We start from the raw sequence: 16,021 nt of genomic DNA, 5'->3' as shown, positions 1-16,021 counted from the left end.
TTTTTTGAGACAGGGTTTCTGTGTAGCCTTGGCTATCCTGGACTCACTGTTTGACCTCACAGAGATCTGCCTGCCTCTACCTCCCCGAGTGCTGGGATTAAAGGCATGCATTGTCACGTACAGTTTTAATTACAATTTTACTTAGTGTGTGTTTGTGTATATGTGTGCATATGCAGATGTGCCCCATCATAGATAGGATATGTCAGGGGATGATTTCAGAGTCAGTTTTCTTCTTCCACTGTGTGGAATCTGGGGTTAAAATTCATGTAGTCGGACTTGGCTACTTTACCCACTGGGCTATCTTGCTGGCCTAAGCTTAAGTTCTTGATAACTGAACTCTAAAAATCCTGAAGTTAAAGACTAGAAAATGATAGTAAATAGAAGTTGAGATTCTAAGAATTATATCCCAAAGGAGAAATAAACAAATGTCTAAAACTTTTCATAAAACTTCTTTCAGTACTTTCGGTAGACATGCTTGATGCTTTACGTATGTGTAAAGAAGATATAAGAACAAATGAGTTAAAAAGTTAAGAATTACCTGCAAGTACAAGAGTGATAGTCAGCACAATGAATATTCCACAAAACAGGCCAACTCTGAAAGTAGTCCATGCTGGTGCAGGCTGTAGACAGAAAGCAGAACTCTGAGTAAAAGACGAGCCATCCAACACATGTGCACATGCTACAGCGTGGTAACCAAGTGGTGTGAACCTCAAAGTTGTAGACGGAAAATATATTTCACTATCCTTACTTTTATAACTCTGAAACAGAGGACCATGTACACTCCATCATCCTATTACTAGAACAGGGACTTTCCTGAGTTTGTTTACAGAAGTCTCAATCATGGATGGGGAGATGCTCATCAGCACTGTACGTGCTGTGTTGGCATGAGGACCTAAGCTAGGTACCCAGCACCCACATCAAAAACCAGGTAGACCCGATGCAAAGGACTGGCATGGTGTAAGTTTGCAATCCTAGTGCCAGGTGGGCAAAGGCAGACAGACTCCTGGAACTCACTGGACAGTGATCCTAGACAAACTGCTGAGCTCCTGGTTCAGTGAGAGGCGGGAAGTGACTAGGGAGCACACCCCAATGTCACCTCTTGCATATGCACATGAACACAGAGGCAGGGGGTTAGGGTGGGGAGAAACAGGAGTCATGAAATAAGATGGAAATTTTAGGCTTCGGGCTGATACAATGAAGTAGATTTTCTTTGAGTGATTTAGAATACAATTACATTTTATCTCTACATTTTGTGAGTAAGAACTATTCAGTTTGAGCTTACTATTTGGTACTATGAAAAATGAGAGTCAATGGCAAAGACAAGAACACTTACTTTCTGATAATACTTATGCCATTATACTGAGAAAACGTAAAACACCATACAGGTTTATTTATTTATTTACATGTATGTGTGTCTGTGTGAGTTTATGTGCACCATGTGTGTGCAAGTACCCACAGAGCCCATACAGCATCAGATCCATCTAAAATTGGAGTTAAGGTGGTTTTGTGTCTCCTGTGTAGGTACTTCCCCCCCCCCCTTTTTTTTTTTCGAGACAGGGTCTCTCTGTGTAGCCTTGGCTGTCCTGGACACACTTTGTAGACCAGGCTGGCCTCAAACTCACAGCGATCCGCCTGTCTCTGCCTCCCAAGTGCTGAGATTAAAGGTGTGCGCCACCACCGCCCGGCTCCCCTTTTCTTCTTTTCCTTTTTTTCTTTTTCTTCTTTTCGGCTGCCATGAACTTGCTTTGTAGATGAGGCTGGCCTTGAACTCACAGAGATCCATCTGCTTTTGTCTCCCAAGTGGTAGGATTAAAGGCATGTACTACCACGCCTGGCCTAATTTATCCTTTCTTAAATGCTACTTTAGTTTTCAAAAATGTCCAATATATTCTATTTACAAACAAATATACACCATATATTTAGTGTTAGAAATAGGTGGCAAAGTGAATGCATATGTAGTAACTGCTCTGTCTTTAGACTCCATGCTCCCTGAAGTCCCTCCCGTCTCCTCACCAGCTAACCATTTCCACATTTTCTTCATGTCTTCTCTAAACACATTCTTAAACACGTTAGTTTTTTAAAAACTAATTTTATCATTTTAAAGTTTTATTCTGATATAAATGATATAATACACCATATACATTTAAAACAAAGTTTCTGGGTTTGTTCTTCTGATGCTTTTATAGTTTCTCTTTCAATCAGTTTAACTATGATGTGTCATTGTCTTTTTAAAATGCTGTTTTACTGAATACATTGGCATACAATGAATCATATATACCCTAGATTTAAAGCACATAACAAAAACATTTTACAAGATTTAGTTCATATAGATATTTATGAACTCACAACCACAATGAAGACTATCAAGACAGTAAATTGAGCAAGGCATGGTAGTACATGCCTATATTCTCAGCACTCCAGAGGTAAAAGCAGGGGCACCAGGTGTTCAAGGACAGCCTTGGCTACATAGTGAGTGTGAGGTCAGCCTGGGCTATAGGAAACCGTGTCTCAAAAAAACAAAAGGAAAAACCAAACAAGTAAAGTGAACAAAACCAATACCCTAACATATTCACCACTCCTAAGAGCTTCCTTGTGCCCCTTTGTTGTCTTTCCTTTCTTCCAAAACCCACTCCACCCCATCCCAGCTGAACTGGCAACCAATGACTTGCTTTATTTTCATTACTCACTGGTTCACATTTTCCAAAGCGTTAAGTAAACAGAGTCAGGCTGGATAGCTGGCTCAGAGGTTAAGAGCACTGTCTGCTCTTCCAGAGGTCCTGAGTTCAATTCCCAGCAACCACATGGTGGCTCACAACCATCTATAATGAGATCTAATGCCCTCATCTGTTGTGCAAGCAGAGCACTGTATACATAGTAAACAATTCTAAAGAAAAAAACAAACAAACAAGTAAATGGAGTCAGTGCATACTTTTTTTTTTTAATCTGCCCTTTTCTCTCTCTTGATTCACCTATGTTGTGATATGTCTCAACAAGTTGTTTTTCAGATTGAGTAGTAATGCACTGTACAGATACAGCACAACTGTTTATCCATTAACCTACTGATGGACATGAGTTTTTCCTGCTTTGACTATTATGAATAAAGTTCCTATGAACACTTATGTAGAAGTCTTTTTGTAAACATATGTTTGTGTTTGTCATGGATAAATACCTAGAAATATAGCAGCCCGGTCACGTGGAAGATGTACAGCTAACTGTTTAGGAAACTCCCAGCTGTATGCTAATGGGTTCTATCAATTTTTCCACCCGCAGCCTATGAGATGGGGTTCTGTTCCTCCAAGGACAGGTGTGCGTGTCTCTGTGGTTTTGGTTTGCGTGTCTCGGTGGCCCCTGAAGTTGAGCACGTGCTGTACTCTCATTTTCCGCCTTGCAGTTTTGAGGAAAAGTTCAGGTTGTCTTCTATGTTCTTAGTAAAATATGTCTTTCACCAGGCATGCTCTTATAAAATTTTTCTCCTGTTTAGTATTCTCTTTAATAGAGTCTTTTAAAGATCTATTTATACTTTGATGAAATACTTTTGATGTCACTTCTAAGAAGTCTTTTAGTCACTCAAAGTTGCTATGACTGTCTTCTATATTTTCTTCTAAAACTTTGTAGTTTTAGGTCTACTTTAGGTCCATGTTACATCTAGAAACGTATAAAATACAAATAAAGGCTCATATTGTCATTTTATGAGAATCCAAATGTCCAGGCTATTTGTTGAAAGCATTCTTCTTTCTTTAGTGGCATGTACTATGTCTGTATTAAAAATTAGTTATATATACATATATATATTCTTGTATTTTTAGATTCTATTCTGTTCCACTGAAGTGTCTATCTTGACTCTACCTTGATTGCTGCAGGTCTAATGGGTTTTTATTCCAAGCAGTGCTAGTATTTCAACCTTTTAATTTGTTCCAAAGAAGTACTGGCTATCCTAGGTCTTTTGCATTTTAAAACTAGCTTATCAATTCTCCCTCTCCGCCTCTCCCTTTTTTCTCCCTCCTTCCCTCTCCCTCTTTTTCTTTCTCCCTCCCTCCCTTGGTCCTCTTCCTCTCCCTCCCCTCCTCTCTCTCCCTCCCTCCTTCTCCCTCTCTTTCTCTCTCCCTACCTCCCTCTCCCTTCCAGTTTTCCAGCTTCTCTCTCTCTCTCTCTCTCTCTCTCTCTCACACACACACACACACACACACACACACACACACACACCACCTTTACTGAGATTTTTTTTTTAGATGGATTATGCTGCATATCTAAAATTAAGAAATAGCTTCCTGGAAACACTGAGCTTACCTAATATGCCTTTCATTCATAATTCAGTATGCCTTTCATTAAAGTGATCTGTAATTTATTTTGGCAATGTTCTGTAACTTCTAACATAAAGGTCTTGGCAGAACTACGACTACACATTTCTTATTTCTGTAATATTATAACCAGTATTACTGGGAAGTTTTGACTTTTCACTGGAGTTGTGTGGTGACATACACTTGGTTCCTTCTAAGCTGGAGCTGTCCTCTGCAAGCTTGCCATGGCCGATTAGCTGTAGTGGCTACATGAATCTTCATATTTCTATAGAAGCATCAAGTCACTGATAACAAACAGACAACAAAACCTCCAGCATCTTTACTTCTTTCTTTCTAACTTGAATGCCTTCTATGTCTTTTTCTGACCTTATCACACTAGTTATAATCACCAGAACAAGGTTCAATGACAGTCTTAAGACTGAATACACAATTTGTTTCCAGTCTTGTAAAGTCTCAATGTTTTTCTGTTAAATATGAAATTAATTATAATTTTCATATGCCAGTTATTATATAGAAGCTCTTTATTATTAATTTCAATACACTGTAACCACAGAAAATGATAAAATTCTTTTAATTTAATGAGACATGCTTTATGAGACAAGATATCACATAAATGCTATATAAATAGCATTTAATAACTCCTCCCCACCTCCTCTTTTACAGGGGGTATAACTGCTATTTTGGAAAAAGCTGTATCTGAACCTTCTATATCCTGAACAACAACAAGAAAACCTTATCTTTATTGCTAATATCAAGAAGGAAATATGTGTGAGAACAAACAGGGAGGGAACTGATGAGGGAACACTAGGAGATAGCTGCAACACACTGCAATTCATTACAATGTGAAGGCTAAGTGTTTCCATCTTTCCTTTCCCCTTCCCTTCCTTGACATGGGATCTTATCATGTAACCCAGCCTGGCCTCGAACTAGTGGCTATTCTGCCTGTGCTTCCTATAAACTGGATTAAAACACATGCCACCATGCCTGGAACCTGGTATCTGATTTTTTGTTTTGTTTTTGTTTTTGTTTTTAATAAGAATAGTAGCAACTACTTAGAAAATCTTCTAAGGTAATGACACCAGACAGCAACAATACTGTATTAATTATTAGATATGAGAAAGAAAAGAAACCATCGGAAGCAAACACTAACCTGAGCAGCTCCCAGAGGAGGGACACGCAATCGCTTCATAGCCTTCTGTCTATCGCCATCTTCAAGCTCATTGGTTACTACAGCCTGGAAAGGTAAGTGACCAAGTTTTGTGTAAGTTATTCTGAGCGAAGGCGACACATACACAGGTGTACAATGTTCTCATAGCCTCTGGGTAAGCATACTGATAAAGCAAAAGGACCTTAAACACGAGCATAGGTACTCTAAGCCAGCAATTTACAAGAGGACAAAAATGGTGTGCTGTTTCTTTAAATTACATACAAGTGATACTGAGCACATGTGGCAAGCAAGCAAAGAGGCTATACCTCAGTCTCAGAAATGAGCTGGTTGATTTTCTTGCACGTATAGAATGGGGCCACCTCCACGTGAGCCACTCGCCAATCGGCTCCACGAGATGTTTCCAGGATCTTGTCATGCTTTTTGAGGATTTTTCGAAACCCTGTAAAATTCAGATTCTACAGGAAGAAAAGAGAAATAAAATTATCATTCCTACCGTCATTAAAGATTAAAACAACGAAGCGGCAGATGCTGACAGAGCTGCCTGAGCAAATACTGAGAGCCTGGGAGCAACAGTGCCTTCCTAGAGGCGTTCCTTCACTGCCGGCAGGGTAAGGATCTCTGGCCCCTGGTTCCAGCGTAGCACCCCACCAGGAACACAACTCCATTATCTTTCTTCCAAGTAAATTACTGGGAATCCTAAGCTCAGAACATTTTTATCTCCAACTTTCCACATATAACCATTTCAAAATAGATTGCTTTGCTGCTTTGGCCAAAGGAATTTTTTTTCAGAAAATGTTCTGTATTCACCCTGCACTGAATCCATTTTTCTTTCAATTCTTTGCTTTATTGGGAATGGTAAAGAACAACATTTTCACTCACACAGGCACGGACACCTGTGAGAACAACGGGCACATATCTAGCCCTCTTCTTTCATTTTCTTTCCATTTATCTCAGTTTAGGGATGGAAGTGAGAAGGAGAGCCCAGCAGAAAGGAAGAAAGGAAGGAGCACTGCACAAGGCAGGTGACAACGGGTAGGAGCTACAAAATCAAGGCTATTTTCCTATACTCTCATTCACTTGTTGCTTGCCTACCATCTGAAACGGCAGGAAAACAGGGATTTGCAGGTCTAGATTCGATCTACAACTCGAGGTCACCTGCACTTGCTAAGGGTTCTTGCTCATCTTAGAATTTACTCCTCATACCATAATGCATGAGCTTAAACTCTTCCTGGGTGCAGCATGCAGCTCAATGTAGAAACGTGTGTGTGTGTGTGTTTGCACGCAGTGTAGCATGTGTTCATACATGTGTATGGATAGAGTGCTGGTCAGAGCCCGACCTTGAGTATAGTCTATTGCTTCCAGTTTTTCTTTTCTTTTCTTAAGACAGGGTCTTTCAGTGAACCTGGACCTTACCTATTTGGCCAGACTGGCTAGCCCCAGAGACCTTCTTATCTTCCTCCCCTGACCTGGGATTATAGGACAGTGTAGACAAACCTGGCCTTTGACTTTAGTGTAAGGAATCTTAAGTCAGCTCTTTATGCTTTCATGAAAAGCACACTTCCCAACCGTGGCCATGTCTTTTGAATTTATCTTTCTTCATCATTTTGAAACAAGTACATTCTTGAGGTTGAAGAGACTGCCCAGTGGTTATGTATATGTGGTGTTCTCGCAGAGGACTGGATTCAGGTCCCAGCACCTACATCGGGCAGTCACACTGCCTGTAACTCCAGTGCTGGAGATCTGCTGCCCTCTTGGGTCTTCAAAGGCACTGTATACACATAACATACATACAGATAACCAGGCACACAAACATATATAAACTAAAAATTTTAAAATATAAATATATTCTTACAGAATCAATAGAACAGATTTTTTTAAAAAAAAAAGATGCATTTATTTGTACTTGTGAGAACTCTGCCCGCACGTATGTAAATGCAAAGTGTGCGTGTCAGATGCCCTCAGAGGCCACTAGGTTCTTGGGAAGAGCAGCCCGTGCTTCTAAGCATTGGATCATCTTTCCAGCTCCAGCACACAACTTTTATAATTACTGTTGGGGCTGGAGAGACGGTTCAGCAGTTCAGAGCACTTGGTGTTCCTGCAGAAGTCCTGGGCTGGATTCCTAGCACCTACATGGTAGCTACAAGTGTCTGTAACTCCAGTTCAGGGCATTCAAAGCAGTATTTTGTCTGTTGTCTGTTGTGTGTTTGTTTTAATAATTGTCCAACACGAAAGTTGCTGGAAATATAGATATTTCCTATTACTTAAAAAAAGATTTATTTTTATATTTTGTATATGTGTCTGTGTAACTAGATGTCACTCATGTAAAGGTGCCTGTGCTGGGCAGAAGAGGACCATAGATCCCTGGAACTAGCGTTATCAGAGAGTTGTAAACCTCCTGCTGTGGCCACTGGTAAAACAACCCCGGTTCCCTAGAAGAGCAGCAAGTGCTCTGAGAACCTGAGCTCTGGTGCTTAGATTTGAGTGACAAGTGCCATGTCAGCTGAGCCACCTCCTCAGCCCTATAAAAGTTATGTTGTGTACACACACACAGACACACACACACACACACACACACACACACACACACTACTTAACAAGCAAAGTTTCATTAATAGTTTTAATCTTTCTAATACACTTTTGTTTGCTTTTTTAAACAAGGACATCTAAATACAACAAGAACCCCAAGAATAAAGACGATTTCATCCTTTAGAGAACACAGGGTGATCAAGGTAACTCTACTTACTGGGATTTATTTTAATGTAATTCTCTAGGGTAAGGCTAAGCACCTGATAGTTCTGCAGCAGGATGAGACTGAGGTAGAACTCGCTGAAGGCCAGTTTAAGGTCTTTGATATTCCTATGTTGGACGCGCTCCTCATGGGATAGGTGGAACACTGGCTTTCTGCGCTGTCGCAATGCAGTGACTCCAGTGCTGTCTTTCTGCACATCCAGGGATGACTGAAGCTCATTCTGAAGTGTAGCAAACCTGCGCTGAGCCTCTGCCAGCTTCTCTATAAGGAAAGAACATTGTCCAAGCAGGTTAGAGATATACATGCAAACAAAACGTCCATACATAGAAAATATCTTTAAAACTCTAAAAATAAAATAAAATGTACTCTACTAAGCTTGCATTAAAATGTGATAAACATTCAATTTTGAGTAATTTTTATTTTATTGAATTCTAATTTTCTACTAATTATACTAATTTGCTTCTCTGGAATTTCTAGGGAAAACATTGCTGGTGATATGTAGAACTGGATAGGAGAAAAATTTTGACACAGACTTCATGCATTCTACCTTATACTTTCCTTCCTGCAAAACTGTTACTGCACCCTTTCTTTACATAGATAAGAAAATGTAGAGTCACTAAGAGTGAAAATGTAAAACAGTGCAACTACTATAAATTTGGTAAACAGTTGGATTTCTCAAAAAGTTAAACATGGTATTTTCCATATGATTAGCAACAACCATCCTAGGCATATATCTAAAAGAACTGAACATAAGGCACCCATACAAAACCTTGTATACACACACAGGTATGTCCCCATTACCAGCCAAATGTCCATCAACTGATGAATGTATAAACAAAGGCAGTGTGCTGTATACACAAACATATATACACAGTGAAGCATCAGCCACACAGAAAATTAAGTATCAGACTCCACTTATGTGAAGTGTCCAGAGTAGGGAAAACCAGAGACAAAAGTAGATTAGCAGCAGCGAAGGAGAATATAGTGCGACAGGAGCAAGAGTAAGGGGTAGTAGGTCTTTGAAGGATGACAAGAATGTTCTGGAATTTATAGGGGTGATTGTACAATATTGTGACTGTATTTAAAATTACACATTCTGAAAGAGTAAGCATTGGGGCTAGGGATATAGCCCAGTAAGTGAGGAGCTTGCCTGCACGCATGAGGCCCTGGGGTTTATCCCCTTTAAACAAACAATAAATTTTTGTGTTATATATGTTATTATAAAAGAGCTATATGTAAGACATGTTCCTGAAGGTCCAGCAAATGGGCTAGAGGCACTTGCTGCCAAGCCTGACAATCTAAGTTCAATCCCCAAGACCCACATGGTGAGGCGGAAAGAACCAACTCCCCCAAGTTGTCCTCTAACCTCAACAAACACACTGAGGCATATGTGGACATACTAAACAATGCAGTTTTAAAAATTGTTTAAAGAAATGTTCCTGGTTCTACAGCTTCATACACAAACAGCCTTAGGCTATGATGGCCATGTTTCCCGTTGTGCTTCATCACTTCTCTAAAACAAGTGTTCCATACACAGACTGAAACTAATATATGATGTGTTAAAAACTAGACACTTAGCCAGATATGGTGGCGCATGTCTTTAATCCCAGCACTCAGGAGGCAGGGGCAGGCAGATCTCTGTGAGTTCGAGGCCAGCCTGGTCTACAAAGCGAGTCCAGGACAGCCAGGACTACAAGAGAAACCCTGTCCCGAAAAACCAAACCAAACCAGCAACAAGAACCATAATATAGACTAATTCTGGACAAATGCATTTTTTAGTCATATACCTTTGCACCTCAGTACAACAAGGACTGCAACTACTTCTATAAAATAGAGTAATGCTTGCACATGACCTAGACAAACACCCATAGGTTACTTATATTTAGACAGGCTTTTAAAGTGTGGGTCACAATCAGGTGGTATTGTATGGTTGGATATGGGGTCTTCAAAACATCTGATAACAGTAAAAGCTTTCTGAACATGTAACGACCAAAATTTAAATCCAAATCGAGCAAGACGTGAACCAGTAGCTAGTTTCTGAGAGTGCTTATCCAGGGTGCATTGTACAGCTTAATTTCAGCCTTGTTGTGAACATACAAATCCACTTTGCACTGCACATGCTGGCAAGCCATGCAATGCCAACAAATGCTGACCTGAGAGCAGAACCAAGACTTCTGTATGTTAGGAAATACACCACTTCCCCTGTGTGTAAAAGGTTTCTTGCTCTTACAGAATCACAATGGCTTCCTTACAGAAAAGACTTCCAGCATTTTGCTACTGCCACTCCTCAAAGCATCGTGTAAGTATCAAGTGAGTGCATCTTTAGGTTGTATTGTTGGAATGTTTGCTCTTAAGGTTGTTGTTATCTCCTCCTTTCATAGAAACACAAGTGTGTAGCTGCACCAAGACAAAAGTCCTTTACTATTTCTTCATTATCCCTGCCAATTCATCACTGACGACCAACAATTCTTTAAAATGTTTTATTTTTTAATTAAAATATAATTACATAACTTCCCCCTTCCCTTTCCTCCCTCCAACTCTTCCCATAAACATACTGTTCTATCCCAAATTCATGACCTATATTTCTTTAACTGTTGATACATCTACCTACCTACATTCCTAAATATATAAATCTAACATGCTTATCAGAAATATTGTTTCCTAAATCTAGTGCTCTATGTGTATGTAAACATAATTTTTATAATTTTATTTATTATACTGTGTGTATGATTTGTGTGTGAGCATGTACGGGGATGGGTATGTGCCATATAGTATGTGTGTGGACGTCACAGGAAACTTTGTGGAGTTGGTTCTTTCTTTCCACATCTATGTTGATTGTAAGAACTGAACTCAGGTCATTAGGCTTGCATTGTTAAGTGACAAGTGCTAAGGCATCTCAGCAGCTCCATAAACATCAATATTAAAAATTAAACATGAAATTATGCTATACATTAAAGATAGTATTTATTTGAAAAATTAGTAGTAATATTTTTATTTTAGGATGAGAGTGTTCTCTATTGTGGACAAGTGACTAAATTTGAACAGAAGAGATAAACTACTGACAACAATGAAGCAGTGTTTCTACAAGGACAGAATATATAGTAAAATCACTTTTGCGGGATTTACTTTTATAATTGTAATGGTATGTAAAAAACTCTCAGCTTAATTGAAAATAAATGTCTGGATGTGGAGAACATAAAAGCAGTTAAATTAAAACAATTTAATATTAAACATGCAATATGCTAAAATTAGTCACTACAATACTTTGAATATTTTTTAATCTTCAAACAAATAAAAATGTTTTGAAAATTTTGTTACTGTCAATTGAAAGTATTCCCTTATATCATCTGAAATTTCTTATTTGATTTCAAAACCTAAAAAGGTCCTACATGACAGGAGACCCTGTGCTACTTGCTGCTATTAAAAAATGAGTAGTTCCTGGGAGAAACATATGGGTATAAAATTAATCGTTTCTTTATCAAATCATGCTGTTTCCAAAAGAACTTCTGGAATCTGTAATAACCAATAAATGCAGTTTCTTATAGGCATATGGGCAACCCAAAGTTTGCAATTTAGTTAGACGACACATTTATTTCTGATAGAATATAACTGTTCCTTGTATAAGTATGCTTATGAAGGAAATATTGTGAGGAATTATTCTTTTACCACCATTTAGGAGGGGTGGTTATCACCTGAGAGTTGAGCTTTTCACAAATGGAGCTTTTTACAGTGAAAATATGGTGTCTGTATAGATGGTGCTGAAACAACACTGAACTCCAAGTTGAATTTGTATCAAAAGAGGCGGGGCAGCCAGTGGCAGTGAGCATATACTTTACTCAGTATTTCATTCATAGGGAGGTGCTCAAAGCCCCATTCATAGCACCAGTTAGATGATGTTTTGTAGTATCAGAAAAATTATTAACTTCATTAAAAGTTGTGCCCTAAATAGTAGCTCAGTTTTGTTTCTTGCTTTTGTTTTGCTGTTGTTTTGTTTTTCGAGACAGGGTTTCTTTGTGTAGTGTTGGCCTGGACTCGCTTTGTGGACCAAGGTGGCCTGGAACTCAGTGATCCACCTGCCTCTGCCTCCCTGAGTGCTGGGATTAAAGGTGTGTGCCACCACACCCAGCTTAGTAGAAACTTTTTCTAAACAGCAAATAGAAGAACAGGGTTAAAAACAGATTCTTTAGAAATATATGTACTTGAGGCCAACCCACTGCCACGTGGCCGATAAGCAAGTGTGCGGTGGAGAGATGGGAGAGGAAGAGAAGCACTGTGAAGAGAGGGCTGGAGATGCCAGGGTGATGAGCAGCCATCTGGTTTGAGCAGCAGCCTGATGTGAGTAGCCTGTGTTGCCATCTGAGGCCCATAGTGATGTCTGGGTCTGTGGTCTTGCTGCAGCAGGGGTCTGTGGCCCATGTAACCACTAAAGGCCATATGGATATCGGTGGTCTGGGCTGCTGCCTGGAGCCATGTTAATATCTGAAGGCTGAGCCGAGATGGCCCCACACCTCACCTGGGCACTGTGGGGAGAGCTGGCCCTGGTGATGCTGGCCCAGTAGACCTGGTGGAATGGCCAACTCAGCTACCACCCAAGGCCAGATCCAGGGCTTTGAGTTGGCTCATCCCAACATCTAGCCATCTCTGAGCTGCTGGGGCAAGTGAACAGCTCTAAGATCTCCATGACAGAGGGCAACAACAGGATACTGAATGTAGCAAAAGCCAGAGGCCTTGAACCAGACCAAATACGCATTGAAACTGTTTGGAGAAAAGGGTACTGTGTGACACACTGTAGCTTCCATACTAGATGTTTTTTGGGTTTTATTTTTATTTTTTGCTTTCTGTTGGGGGGAAGAGGTTATAAGGGTGGAGGGTGGGTATGGAAGGACAGTGAAATGAGTGGGACTGGGGTGTATGATTAGAAATTCACCAAGAATCAATAAAACATTTTAAAAAGTTTTTAGACACATCTACAGAAAATATCTTCAAATTATCCAAGTGAAAATAAATAACTTTTCTCAACAATTTAAATGTAAGAGTTATAACTGATCATCTGAAATGTCTGGAAACAGTTTCAAGAATTCTTATCTTTAAATTTTGATTATTAAAAAACCCCAAAAACTATGTTGCGCTACACACTGAGAAGAAGAAGTGGATACAAAGCCCACCCCAATCAAGAAGCTATTTGTAATTGGTGCATGCTGGAAAAGGGCAAATCAGTTTTCTCTAATGGAGTGTCACTGGGTGTATCAACCAGACTCCAGGACAGGCCCCATGCCCAGGAGTAGCTGACTAACACAACGGGTTCAAAGAATGAGCCAAGACTCAATTATTTATATGAAGGTAAGTAGCCACATCCATCTTGTTAGTATGCAAAGTTGTGTTCATCCTTAATAAATGGTAACAGCAATCAACACATTGTTTTAAAATATATTTATTATTTATTACCAGTAAATGTGTACTCTATCATCCTATTTTATATACCCTGGGCCAAGTAAAAATTTGGAAGGTTAAAAAGGTGTCATGACTAGAAAAAGCTTAAGTCCTGACTTATAATACTATTACAATGAAAATAGTTGTTATAATGTACTGTATAAAGAATAATGAGATGAAAAACTGAGGAGCAAAATCAGAGTGGGGGAAGTGCTAAGAGTAGGTTTACACACACACACACACACACACACACACACACACACACACACACTATTTGTCGTGGTAAGGATGGAACCCACAGTTTCATACATCCTACTCAAGCACTCTACCACTGAGCTATGCCCTTTGCTCCCCTACTTTTTTTTTTCCTAAATAAAATTGGTTGAATTCATAGATGCAGATTCATTTAGTATGGAAGGTCAATTTAAAATAATTGTAACCTACATTTCAAAGTCACAATTTAGTATATGAAATTAGGCAGATTTGTGTTTAAAATCTTTGCTATTAACTTACGATTTTAGTTGAGTTTCTCTTGAAGCCTTTGATAGGTGATATAAAGATAACAACTCTCCTTTAAAGTACTTGTAAAGATTAAGTGAAGCATGAAAATGCCATGGGGGCATTGTTAGCTTGTGGTAAATAATGATGCTAATTCCACAATAATAATAAAAATTATCTACAACCCATCCTCTCCAAGCTCTGTCCTTTGCTGTGGAGACGGCTATATACACTGCAGTGTAGCAGTTAGTGCTTCTGTGTTCTTTGGCACTGGTGCTTCCTTTGTGGTTTACATGACTCAGAACTTATTTCTCTTGGATATGTCCAAGATTCATCTCTATCCTTATCCACCTAACTTTTACTTCCTTATGTTTGATCATTCAAAACTAAAATCATGTTTTACTGCTCTGTCAAGTTTATTGAATCCATCCTTATAGTTCTCTTTATCTGGAATCTGCTCATAGATCTCAGAGGTCACTATCTCTAAAGCCAACTACATTCTCTCCCAGGAGGCCCAGAAAAATCCCTTCACTTGGGCATGCAGGAAATAAGTCACTGAGGAAAGCACTTGCAGCTCTGAAAAGATGAGTCTGCTCTCCACTGCATGTGCCCATCGTACTTCTGACTTCAGAGGCAACAAAAGACCCTGGAACAGAAGGGCCAAATGGAAGCATTTAACCACCCAAACAAAGTGGGCATGCTCATCATAAAAGGCACCCAAGTGAATCCCTAACTAGAACGGTTTAGCCCATAAGATTTTTAGCTACAGTTGATGGATCAAGTTTTTCCTAGGAATGAAACAAATGGGCAAACTATTAGAGTATTACTTGATCACTGTACAGTCTAGTAGCAGAGTGCTGAGTTTAGTCAACTGAGCCCTTGCTTCCAGACCTAGAGTTAATCCACACACAATGAGACCCCTTACTGAAATACAGCAGGCTGCCCAATATTGCCACTTCCATTGGAATAGATTATAAATCTTTTCCCACCCCTTCCTCAAAGGGCCCCGTGGCCATATTCTAAGGTAACTGTGCCTTATAGGAAGGAAAGGTTCATACATTTCTAGAACTACCAGGCACTGGCTTTTGTATTGGCTTTGTTTTACTATAACAGTGGCTTAAACAAACTAAGCACGTTGTAGCAGGGTTCTCTGCCAATGTAGCTCAGGACCATCTAGAGTTTAGGTCCCCTTTCCACACCCTCTGGGGTGTAGCTGAATTTCGTTCTTTGCAGTTTTAAGGCCGAGGTCTCCATTTCTCTGCTGAATGTCACTTTCAGCCCCTAGAGATCACTCTTACCTCTCTACATCTTCAAAGTCACCAATGGAGAAACTCTGACATCAAGTACTTTTCTACTTTGTTTTTTCCTAGGATTAACTCGGGCTCTTTTAAGGACTCACCTAACCAGGTTGGGCTAACCAAGGGTAATTGTCATTACTTAAAAACAACTGATTTGGAACCTTAATTATTCCTGAAAAGAAAAATCTCTTATAGCAGGAATTCTGTGTTTGAAGGCTATCTTAGAAATACGCCTACAGTAATGAACTGTTAAAAATTTCCAGAATCTCCAAACACTTCCGTGGTTTAACAGTGAAACTGATTGTAGATGTTCAAGCTATTGAGTACTCACCCAGGTTTGGCTCACAGTAGACAGTTGGTCTACTTTTCATTCCAAAATGGATAACTACAATAGACAGTAGGCTAAAAGTGGGATTTCCACACCGATTGTGATCCAGAAGTAAGAACAGTGTGGTACAGGGAGATAAGTGTAAGTTCCTGTAACTTCCCAGAATCACCATGACAGTTTAAAGTATCACCAGACAGTTGAATGACAAAGGGGTGGTGATGCCTATACACATTGTCACTTAACTTAACGCTG

The 16,021-nt window shown here is 39.5% G+C and overlaps 1 protein-coding gene across 1 annotated transcript in view; it reads right to left on the bottom strand.

Moving 5' to 3' along the window:
* XPR1 (xenotropic and polytropic retrovirus receptor 1) overlaps positions 1–16,021 on the bottom strand; it is a 144,694-nt gene that overhangs the window by 56,585 nt on the left and 72,088 nt on the right. Inside the window, exons 4-7 of the mRNA XM_084785911.1 lie at positions 8,253–8,476; positions 5,772–5,921; positions 5,449–5,532; positions 539–620 (exon numbers count right to left, since the gene is read on the bottom strand). Coding sequence (XP_084642037.1) covers positions 539–620; positions 5,449–5,532; positions 5,772–5,921; positions 8,253–8,476 — 540 coding nt within the window. The remainder of the gene's footprint in view (positions 1–538; positions 621–5,448; positions 5,533–5,771; positions 5,922–8,252; positions 8,477–16,021) is intronic.

Source organism: Acomys minous, assembly GCF_964271855.1.
Source record: "Acomys minous genome assembly, chromosome: 1".
In the NCBI taxonomy this organism is placed as follows: Eukaryota; Metazoa; Chordata; class Mammalia; order Rodentia; family Muridae; genus Acomys; species Acomys minous.
This window is presented reverse-complemented; position numbering and strand designations above follow the sequence as displayed.